Source organism: Podarcis bocagei (genome assembly GCF_964188305.1).
Source record: "Podarcis bocagei genome assembly, chromosome: 10".
Classification (NCBI taxonomy): Eukaryota; Metazoa; Chordata; class Lepidosauria; order Squamata; family Lacertidae; genus Podarcis; species Podarcis bocagei.
The window spans coordinates 176,518-187,775 of NC_138135.1; the positions used below are offsets into that span (position 1 = coordinate 176,518).

Sequence of the window (11,258 nt, forward strand, 5' to 3'; positions counted from 1 at the left end):
AGGGGCACTGTTACCCAATTCAGGACCAGGGAGTCCTCCACACCCGCCCGCCTCCTGTCCTCCCAAAACAGTACTTCTGTCTTGTCAGGATTCAACCTCAAAGCCACCATAGCACAAAGCACAGAGGCCCACTTCCCAGCCCAATCTCAGGTGGCAGCGTTTGTTTCTGGGCTGACTTAGGTAGCACTGGCCTGCTCCGGGCTCCTGTTCTCAAAGAAGCATGACCAAGTAAGAAAGTATTTCTCAGATGGGGTGGGTGACAGGGACATCGTGCTCATGTGGGGAGGGGCATATGATGACCTACTGGCTAGAGCTCGCTCCGAAGCGCAATTAGGAAGAAAACAATACTCAGGACACACAAATAGTTTGCTTTATTCATAAGTCAATGTGTTACCAAACTGATTTAATCGCCTGGGCAAATGAGACCAGACACGCAAAGATTGTAAAAAACATTTGGAGTGGGGGAAGAAGGGAAGAAAAGACCCGGCAGTTCCTGGGAGGTGGCCCCAGCCCCACCTGGTTGCTTCTGGGGAAGGAAAGCGTCCCCGACGTACAGCAAGGGATCTGGAGCTGCTGCCCAAGCCTTTGCTAGTGTGGGAGAGTCGCTCGTGGGGCGAGAGAAACTTGGGCAGCAAACTCTGCACTGAGCTTCTTCATGACGTCTCCGTGGCTCAGCCCCTTCTGCAAGTGCTTAGCAGAGCCATAGTTTTCTTTCACAAACTTTGCAAACGGTGTGAGCGGTGCTTTCGCTGGGGTGCCATCCTTGCGCGTGGGCTGGCACAGCACAAACTGCCCCTTGCAAAGGGCACAGACAAAGCGCTGGGTGTCCAGAGACTTGGAGTGGCGCCCGATCCTGGAAAGCAAAAACACAGGAGGCGGCCTGAGGGAGCAGCAGACGGGCAGGCGAGGGAGGCGGCCGTAAGCAACACCCACTAACTGGCAGCCGGATTCAGCAGGAGGCCACATGGCCAGCACTCCTGATGCCCAGCTGGAAGCCCACCCGTACACATGAAAAGATCCTGCAGATCAGAGCCCAAGGCAGGCACACAATAAGCCAATCTGGACACATTCAGTGGTTGGTCAACAGAAGCCCTTCTTGAAAGAGCAACGCCAACTCTTCCCCTGGAACTATGAGTTGTGAGCAGGCCTGGCTAGTTTCTCTGGGTAGGGAGGCCCCAAAGAGGGAGCCAATTTCAAGCTGGTCCCTGGACCACTTGCCACCCAGCTGTGTCCAAGGCAGCAGGCCTCATCAGGCTGCTTTCAACCTTGAGGCCAAGAATCTCCCCAATGATTCCCAGGAAGACAAATTCTGCAGCCACCATGACATGTGCTTATCTACTGTCCTCCTGCAGGATCCCCAGATGATGTTACTCCTCCTGCAGAGGAGCCAAGGTCTGGCCTTGGGTTTATATGAGCGATGGAGAAGGCAGTGGGAAGAGAGGCAGAGAACTTTGGGGGTTCTGGCCCCCCTTTTATTTTGCTACAATGACTCCCGCCCTGGGAGGTCTATGATTCTATGAGGTGCCCATGCCCTCCTCACTGGGCACTTTAGCCTGGCACTTGAGGCAGAGTCTTTAAGTTGGGCATCTGGTGAGGATGGGCTTTGGTTCAGAGCCTGAGGGATCTGGCCAAAGGGGCGCATCCTGTTCTCCGCCAGGTCCCAGAAGCAGGACCTGAGCACAGCAGCAGCAGCAACAACAGCAAATCTCCCCACTTGTGCTTCCCAACGGAGTATTTACTGCCTCCGACAGGGGAGGGAGAACACAGCTTTCAGTCTCCATGTATTCGACTTCTCCTCCTTTGAAGCCACCCAAGATAGCGGCTGCCATTACTTCTTGTGGGAATGAATTCCACAAACTATGTGCCATGTGAAGAAATACTTTCTTTTGCCTGTCCTGAATCTTCCCATGTCCTTGGATGTCCACGGGTTCTAGAGTTATGAAGGAGAAGAGCTTTCCCCTCTCCACTTTCTGCCGGGGGGGGGCTTCCCTGGGGGGCATCTGGGCTGGCTTCTGTGGGATGAGGAGGGTGGCCTAGAAGGACCCCCCAGCACCCACAGGGCTCCCCTTCAGCTCTCGAGCCCTTGTTCCCCTTGATCCTCACCACGGAGACCAAGCTGATGGAGAACTCAAGGGCTGCGCAGGGCAGAGCTCAAGAGTGAAGACGGCTCTTCCTGGGGGCCAGGAGGCAGCCCCACACTCCCACTTCCCTCACAAGGCACTGGCTGCAAAACCCGATATATCATTCCAAAAGCTGAAGTGCGGGGGGCAGGATGGGTGGGGTCTGACCACCTTCTGTGGGGTTAGCCCACAAAACCACGAGGGCTTACAGGATCAGGGCCCTGGAAAGCTGGAGATTCCTAGAGTCACTAGCAGATGCAGAGAATCTCTTAGAACAGGATATGGGTCTCACTCAGGACTAGCTGCAATAGCTGAGCCGGGATCGGGGTTAGTCACCCAACGCACACCAGGGCTCAAATGCCTCACCAAGAACAGGCCCCGATCCTCACTCACGTGTTTTTGCACCGGCAGCACTCGTAGGTGAACTTGTACTTGATCTCATAGTTGTGGCATCGCGACACCACTGGGAGCTCCGGGTGCACCACAGCCGACTTCTTTGCATATAAGCGCCAAAACCGGCCGTGGCCGTCTCGGACCCCGTGGATCAGCCAGGCAGCTGCGTGGCACAGTTCGTGGATCAGAGTGTCCCGGAGTCGATCTGCGCAAGACAGGAGAGTCATGGAGCAAGGAGACGTGATTCCAGTTGATGCGCAGGCGCACATGCGCCAGGCTCACCACCAGCGCCGGGCCATCTCTGGCTTTCAACATCACAATATATCACCAGCTAAAGCACAATATAGTGACATATCACAACGCCTGAAATAAGGATGGAGCTCTGGAGAGGCATTGGCTGGCTTCACAGTTTTCCCCGCATCATAATTTTTGCATAACACACAGAGACATGATTTGCGATATATAGTCAGATCAAGAATTATGAAACCAGTATCACAAAATGGACTTCAAACCGGTTTTGGATGATATATCAATATATCGCCTAGCCCCACTCACCAGCTTCCCACACCTTGAGTGACTCTTCTTCCCTTGCACTGCCCTTCCTTGAACAAGCCTATCCAGGAGACCAGAGAACCAGCAGGGCAAGGGAAGACAGGCTGCATCTGTTAATACATTGTGCCCCCTGGTGTCTTGATTTACAGCATGGCATTAACGCTAAACTAGAGTTTACAAAGAGGAATGCTTGGGATAATGCCCCAAGCCAGTAATCAAGACACGTCTTCTACTATGGTGGGGGGCAGGATGTGGCCTGGTGGCCTGGGATAAGGCCCCACCCTTCCTGAAATCAAGCACATCTGAGCCTGATCAGTGCCTGGATGGGGGACGGCCTGGGAGCCACATAGACACCCACCACCCCCCCGGGCTCCAGGGTGGAAGAAAGGTGGGATTTGGATGCAAGGAAATAAAAATTAATACCACCAGTCTCCCCTCTGCTTCTTCAACCTCAAAGCTCCTCTCTGAATCTGTGCGCTGCCATCCAAACGCAGCATTAGCTTTGCAGCAACTCTGCAGAGCCTCGGGACCCCAGGAAGACCCCTTCCCCCCACTTGCCTGCAGAGTCACAGACTTTCTCCGACAGCATTATCCGGGCATAGCGCTGCCCCTCAGGGCCCTTCAGCTGGCCACTCACGCAGCACCCGGCGGTTTTCCGCATCTTTTTGTTCCAGACAATCTCCATATTCTCTGGCAACTGAAAGGACAAGGGGGAGAAGCAGCTTAGCTCCTAGCCGGTCCTGGAGCTGCACTCCTGACTTCTGAGCTGAGGGCCAGGCTGGCCACAGACAAGGGGAGCCCGGCCAGCTGGCTGGCCTTTCACAACACTCCCTGTGCTCCTTCGTTTCACTGACTCCCCAGGGCAAGCGTGCGCAAAGCCCTCTTTGTGCAGCTTGGCTCTGCGGAGGAGCAGAGAGCAGACAATCTTCCTCTCGGTCTTCTCTTTGGTTTCAAAGTGGGGAGCCTGCAGAGAGGTCCAGCATTGCTTTTGCACAGCCCCCTCTCTTTACTTCAGCTTTGCTGATGCAGGAATCCAGGCAAGAGTCCAGAGGCAAGGAACCTCTCGCTGCTGCCGCTGCTGCTGCCCTTCTGCCCCCTTTCCCAAACCCTCTCAAGAGGCCACAGGATCCATAGGAGGAGAGACAAGGGGTCAGCAGCCACGAGCAGAATCCAGACCCAGCGGCCCATCTGCTTGGAGCAGAAACCACCCCATTCCAGCTCTGTACCTTTTGCTCAAACACAGAACGGTTGTAGAAATCGTAGAGGCTCTGGGCCAGCTCCCCCTTCCTTCTCCGGAAATGCTTAGAGTGCTGGGATTCTGGGTCGGACAGCTCTTGCAAGAAGCAGCCCTGCACCTGGCAGGAACTCCTGAGGAGGCAAAGACCCATGAGAGGGAAGGGAAGGGCAGCCCAGCCTCCGTCCAGGAGACTCACCAGGGACTGGTCCAGAGGTCCATGGCTGCCTTGAGCAACCACACTTTTCGGCAGCTCCTGTGTGGAAGCCACTGACACTGGGGGCCGGATCCAGAGCGTGCATCCCCGTCTGCAGGCTGCCAAGAGGAAGGGAAGGCAGAGGGCATGCCCTCAGGGAGGGGGGCTGGGCTTGCTGGTTCTTCCAGGCTGGCCACTTCAGGCCAGGGCCGGCTGCTCTGCCAGAGTCCAAAGCTGGGAACAGAGGCATGAGCAGAGGCATGAGCTCACCTCATCTGTGTCTGGTGGGACGGGGTGATGTCACCGAGCACCTTGCTCTTCGGAGCTCGCACAGAGATCGGCGTGGCCGGAAGAGGCGACCTGGGCCGCCTGGGAAGGGCGCTCTCGCTCTTCACAGCCGGGCGGGCGCTTCCAAGGGGAGGCGGGATGTTTCTTCTCTCTACCAATCACAAGCCAAAGGTTCAGCACAGGCAGACAAGGCCCCAAGTGGAAGCCAGGGCAAAGCACATGGCCAAACAGCTTCACAAGCCCTCTCTGCTCCCCAATCAAGTGTCTGGCAGCGTAAAACACCTGCAGAGTCCAAGCGAAGGCCCACCTGGCCCAGCCACCCCGTCTCAAGCACCTGCTCCTCGTGCAGAACCAAAACACTTCCGAGCCCTTCTCTGCTGCTCACTCCTGACACCCGCGATCCAGACAGGCTGGCTTCTCCTCTGGCAGGTTCTGCTCAGCCCTCGTGAGCAAGATCTGCCTCGACAGGCCTGACTGGGCTCCCTAAGCTTGCCTTAGCCCCCTCTAGCGCTAGCCCATGGCCACCCCCATATCCCGCAAGAGGGTCAGCGAACACCTTGTGCAAAGCAGCAGCAGCACTTCTGCCTGCCCTGAACCCTTCAGGTGACCCCGAGGACTTGACCCTTACGGGAGGCGGAGGAAGACAACTCTCCTGGACACTCAGCCCAGCCACGTCCCCTGCGGGGTGTGAAACACAGAGCAGTCAAGTACAACATTCCTAGAGTGGACATAAAAGAGGATGTCTGGACCAGCCAGTCGGAACTTCCTGTTTCCTCCTGGGCTGGGACAGACTTCCTCTACATGTGACCAGAGGTGGGTGTGACCTCACCTGTGCAGGTAACAACATAGCACAGGGCAGGCAGCCATCTCTCTCTGTCTCTCTCTCTCTCTCTCTCTCTCTATCTGACTCCATTCCTCGAAGAAGCAACATCTCCTTAGCCTGAGATGCTTCCAGCCAAGAGAGGACAAAGGAAATCTCATCTTATGGGACTATGTTGTGTCTATTCTTTTAAGAGGGAATAAAAGGGGATTTACCAGGAAACTTATTTTAGAGGCTTATACAAGCCTGGCAAACCTATCCGCTGTGGAAGTTTAAAAGGGGAATGTTACTCTCCTAAATTATAGAACTTGTTAACACAAGCTGGGAAGGATATAAGCAATCTACCCTCTCCTGTTTCTCTGAACATTCCCACCCCCCCCCACACCATATGGCGCTTTATCAGGGCCCTTGGCAAACCCCAACCAAGTCACCAGTCCAACGAACACCAGCCAGTTCCCCGTTTCCACACACTTCTGAAGCCAACAGTCCTCAGGACCAGGACTGTGCTAACATTACTTAAAATGAGGATATTTCTAATTATACGACAGTTTGAAGATGACTGGGGGTGAGGGGAATAGTCCTGCAGACTGTTTTCAAGCTCAGGGAGAATGTACTCATGGAGGACACTTATTCATGGCTCCTGTACGGAGAGCCTCGCAAGCAAAGAGATGTGCAACCTGCCACCTGTGGACACCTGCCCCAAGCAGCAGGGGATCCAGCCAGAGATCGTTTCTCACAGGTACCTGGGGGGGGGGGGAAGAGGGGAGTCCAGTCTAGCTGGCTCTCGCTCTTCTCCCTCATACAGAAAGCTCCCTTTCCCCTCAAGCTCCCACTTTCCACAAGGCAAATAAGGTCCTACAGCTGCAGTTTAAGGAAATCTCCCCCTTTGCCCTGCACCCCCCCCCAAAGGTGTTAAGTGGGTGCTGAGGACCCGGCCTGCCTTCACTCTCCTTCCCGAGAAAGACTGAGGGGCCCCAGCCTTTCCTCAACAGTCCAGGAAATCTCTTTTGAAAAATAACATTACGTCTGCACAAAACACTTCCCCACTTTCTTTCCTCCAACCAAACTGAGGGCCAAAACTACAGCGATCTCTGAATTGTGGCCATGGGGTTTGAGGGTGGGAGGACCCCTCCTGTCCCAGGACTCTTCCAGGGTGAGGGGGGAGCAGAGCTGCCTCTTACCGGAGGTGCCCGTGGGGTCTGCTGCCGGTGCCTTCCTTGCAGAAAGGACCATCTTTTGCTTCAGGCGCACCAGGAGGCTGTCTATCTCCTCGTCTGAGGTGTCAGATCCCAGCACAGCGCTTGCTCTCGCCTCCTGGCTCTGGGTGGTGCCTCCAGACTGATCCGTGCAGCAACTCCTTTCCCCCTCGCGCAAGGGAGAGTCGGGGCTGCCCCTGCGAGCGACAGGGCGTGGCAAGCTCCTGCAGGTCCACTTTGGGGCCTGGCACGCTCGTCTGGGCTGCTGGGGGTTCCCTGGGGTGCCTTTGGCAAAGACTGAGTCGTCGTCGTCGCTGTCGGTCTCGCTGAACACAAGGGGAGGCAGAAACGAGGCAGAGGGAGCAGCCCCATTTCCAGGCGCCCCAGGCACCTCTTGCGCCTGAGCAGACCGCGGCCCTGCAAGTCAGCAAAAAACATTTCACAGGCGCTTCTTGGTTTTGTATTTTGTAAGGTTCTACGTATCGTTTATGACTACTTTTGTTGTGTTGGAGTCACATACTTTTTATGTCGTAAGCTGCCTTGAGCAAGGTGTGAACTGTGGAAGGGTGGCATGCAAATAAAATCACAGCAAGGTGAGTGCCCCCAACCATCTCGTATCGCCCCGACATGGGGCCCAAATTCCTGCACTCCTGTGGGGTGAAAGGAGGCCACCAACTGCTCCCCAGGTTCAGAGCTCCACAGGGTCCCCAGGGAGGGAGAAGGCTTATTGCGTGGGCCGCATCAGCCCAGCTGAGATGGCAAAACGCAGCCGGGGGGGGGGGGGAGAGAAAACAGGCCATTTTGAAGTGGGAAACCCCACCCCACCCCACCCAGATGCTACTCTGCTCCCTGGACAAACACATGGATGGCCTGCCTTGGACCAGGACAGCTCACCCAGCCTCCTCCAACTGGCAACTGGGTCTTTCCATTATTACTTGCCTTTTTTGCCAGATCCATATTTGCTTGTGAGGTACGTGAAGAAATCATCCTTGGAATCATCCAGTCTGGGACACAAGAGACAAAGGCAGCAGCGTCAGAAGGCAAACAAGGGCGCAGAACAAGTCTTTGGTCTTGCTTGTGAAATATACAGTAAGCCCACAACTTACACAAGGGTTGCATTCCAGGATCATGCTTGAAGACAAAATCTTATATAGTCCAAACACATACTGGGCTCAGTGGTGGGTGGGGTTGCCAAAGTCTTTTTTCCCAGATGCCCACCTCCTCTCTATTTATCTACCTACCTACCTACCTATCTATCTATCTATCCTATTTATTTATTTATTTATTTATGCCAAGGGCATGAATCTGAACACACACAAGTTAAAGGTGTGGGCTTATGTAATTCAAATAAACATGCCAAGTCAGAGCTCTACTCACTTTCAGGCAGCTGAAACGATTTCCAATTCACTGTTTGAAAAACCCCAGCCCAGCCCTCCCCCCTTTGGCAGAACCCACCTGCTGTGTGTCCTGGGAACGCAGCATGTTGCAGGTCTGGGGGTCTTCATTCTAGATAAAACTAAGTCAAAACCATGAAAGGGGGAGAAACGTCACTTTTTTGCTTCCTGAAATCTGTTCTTCTAAAGCCCACAAAGGTGGCAGCTTCAAAAACTAGCCAGCGTTGAAAGGAAACCAGGAATGAAGGAAGAAACTGGGTCCACATTCAAGGGCTCAGATGCCAGCATGAAGCTGCTCCCAGCAGAAAGACCTCAAAGGAGACGCTGAATGTTCCGCTGAAGAAACCCGATTTGGGGATTCTTCTGGCTGTTTATACACGGTGTTTTTAAGCAGGGCTCTGGGGCACCCAGGAGGACCCACCAGAGACGAGTCACAGGTTAAACTGTCAGGCTCACTCGCCTTTACAGACGGGCTCCTCCTCCTCCCATCCACTGACCCAAAATTAGTCAGAAGCAGGTGGCAGGTTGCTGCTGAGCCGCCCCACCCCCACCTGATGCTACACACAGAGCCTGCCCTCCTGAGGTGGCATCCCACCAAGTCCTACTCAGAGGTTGTGCTGCGTTTCAATGTTAGGTGGCATCTATATGCAGGTGGCATCTGTTACGGAGCTCAAGGGAAAGGGAATCTGCCTGCCTGGCAAAGGGCTTCACCCCAGAAGCTGCAGAACAGAAGAGAAGAAACCTTTGGCCAAGAGACTCTGGTCCATGGCAGAAACAGGACCGACTGTCGAGGGAAGAAATGCTTTTCGGTGGGTAAGAAGAGATGCTGACAGTGCAGCAGTCTGAAGAAAACACAAGCCTCCCTGCACCCCAATAAAGCTGGGGACCAGGTTAACCCCAAAGGCGACAGAAGAACCAATTTTAGTTGAGAGCAAAAGTGTAATGGAAAGGGAACCTATCAGTACATAGGAAAAGGTTTCTGGGTTGGTGCAACCCGGAGAAAGAGGGTAACTCCTTCCCCGGGCTTCACTTCTCTGAAGTCTCTCAGCCCCACTCACCTCACAGAGTGTTTGTTGTGGGGGAGGAAGGGAAAGGAGATTGTGAGCCGCTTTGAGACTCCTTCGGGTAGTGATAAAGCGGGATACCAAATCCAAACTCTTCTTCTTCTTCTCTTTTCTACACAAGTAGCCTTTTCTGAGGGGGGTTTTGTGCTATAACTTATCTTTAGACCCACTGAGGAAATTAGCTTTTACTTACAGTTTTCAAACTCGTCATCGCTGCCTGAACTCGTGGAGCTGAAAAGCAGACAACAGTAAACAGCTAGCCATTGCACAGCCATATTCTAAATGCACAGAAAGAAGCTTTGATCAAAAGTCTTCACTGCAGTGGCATATGGCAGGGGGCATACAATGTTCTGACATTTACAGTTTAGGATGGGAGACTGGCTGCTTTTGAATTGGTTCGCTATGAAGTGCTCTGGTGGATGACTCTCTCCTCGGCACTGGGAGTGAGTCTCTCAAGAGCCTGCAGGTTCAGTGCGGCCGCAGAACTCAATGCCATTGCCCGTCTGTGTTGGAAGTCAAAAGGCTGTTTGAATTTACAGCCAGGTGAAGGAAACACTAAGCGTGGAAACTGAAGTATACAGCCTCATGCATGGCCTGGAGAAAGGGGGCAGAGGAAGGTTCTTCTCCCTCTCTCACAACCCCAGGACTCTGGGCCCTCCAAGGGAGCTGAAGATTCTTCACACAGCACAGTTAAACTCTGGAACTCCCTGCCACAGGGGGCAGTGATGGCCACCAGCCTAGATGGCTTTAAAAGAGGATTGGACAAATTCATGGAGCAGGAGAGGGCTATCGATGGCTATGAGCAACAATGATGATGCTCTGCCTCCATTGTTGGAGCAGCGATGCTTCCGAATACCAGTTGCTGGGAATCACCAATGGGGAGAGGGCTCTTGGGTTCTGCCCAGGGGCTTCTGCCATTGGGGCATCTGGGGGGGGCCCTGGGAGAAGAGGGGTGCTAAACCAGGTGGGCCCTTTGGCCTGGAGTAGCAGCTCTTCTCGTGTTCCAGGTGTTCATCTTCAACACGGAAAGGCAAGAGTAAGAGTGAAATTTCTCCAGGGTTGTTTCCAGGCTTGGCAACCATGTTTTATTCACAATTCCAGTTCCCTTCAGAAGAGCATCTATATATGTCTTCATGCCACTGAACACTATTTACGTAAAAGATTTAAAGGTGTCAAAAAGGGGTTAAAACACATAGATGTTATTATGTTTCAATTTCTTTTTCTACTTTTTATTGGGTTGGTGCAACATACCATACACACATAAAATAAGACACCCCAGCCTAACGCAGACAATGGAATTTGGGCAATATCTCCAAAAGAACATCCAAATAACATAATAAATGTATTTTTTTTTAGTTAATCTGTGCTATTAATGTGCTTAATCCTTTCAATGCTGTTGCTTACTTGCTTCTAACGCCTTCTCTTGATTAGTTTAGCATTTCTCCTGAGCCACGAAGAGGCGTGTCTCCCCCCCCCCCCCGATATTTCTATTCTCCCGAAGGGGCCGGCCTCTCTCGCGGAGGAACCCCCCGCCCCGCTCGAAAGGGGGCCCTGGCCGGGCCTCGCCCTCCGGGCGCTACTTACGCCGCGCTCCTCCTCGGCCTCCGGGCTTCTTCGGCCGAGACCCCTCGCCGCGCCATCGGGCCGAGCGGGAAGCCGGGCGAGGGAGGCAGGCAGGGAGGGAGGGAGGCGCCGCCCGCCCGGCCGGGTCTCCCAGGGAAGGCAGCGCTGGCCCTCCGCGCCCGGCTCCGGGGGGGGGGGAGCAGCCGGGGAAGAGCGGGCCGGGGGGGGAAGGGAACCTCGTGCGCGTCGCTCTCGCCGCCTCCGCTTTGAATTTCCCGCCGAGGCGCGCGGGGATGACGCACTTCCGGAGTCTCGCCCGAAGCCCCGTCGCCCCACGGGCTCCTTCCGGTCGTCGCTCCGGGAGGGGCGGAGAGAGGCCGGGCGGCGTCCGGGGAGGCAGCGCTGCAGCTGGTGGCCCGCCGGGGCTGGACTAGATGG

The 11,258-nt window shown here is 54.5% G+C and overlaps 1 protein-coding gene across 1 annotated transcript; it reads right to left on the reverse strand.

Annotated features, from left to right (window-relative positions):
• Nucleotides 1–348: 348 nt before the first annotated feature.
• Nucleotides 349–11,013, reverse strand: LOC308596371 (germ cell nuclear acidic protein-like). Its single transcript, XM_081211285.1, has 10 exons — nt 10,842–11,013; nt 9,451–9,488; nt 8,255–8,315; nt 7,739–7,803; nt 6,785–7,216; nt 4,766–4,934; nt 4,292–4,433; nt 3,624–3,762; nt 2,514–2,718; nt 349–853 (listed from the first exon to the last, which is right to left on the reverse strand). The coding sequence occupies exons 1-10, from the start codon at nt 10,895–10,897 to the stop codon at nt 589–591; spliced, it is 1,572 nt and encodes a 523-aa protein (XP_081067411.1). The 5' UTR covers nt 10,898–11,013; the 3' UTR covers nt 349–588.
• Between the last annotated feature and the right edge of the window lie 245 nt (nt 11,014–11,258).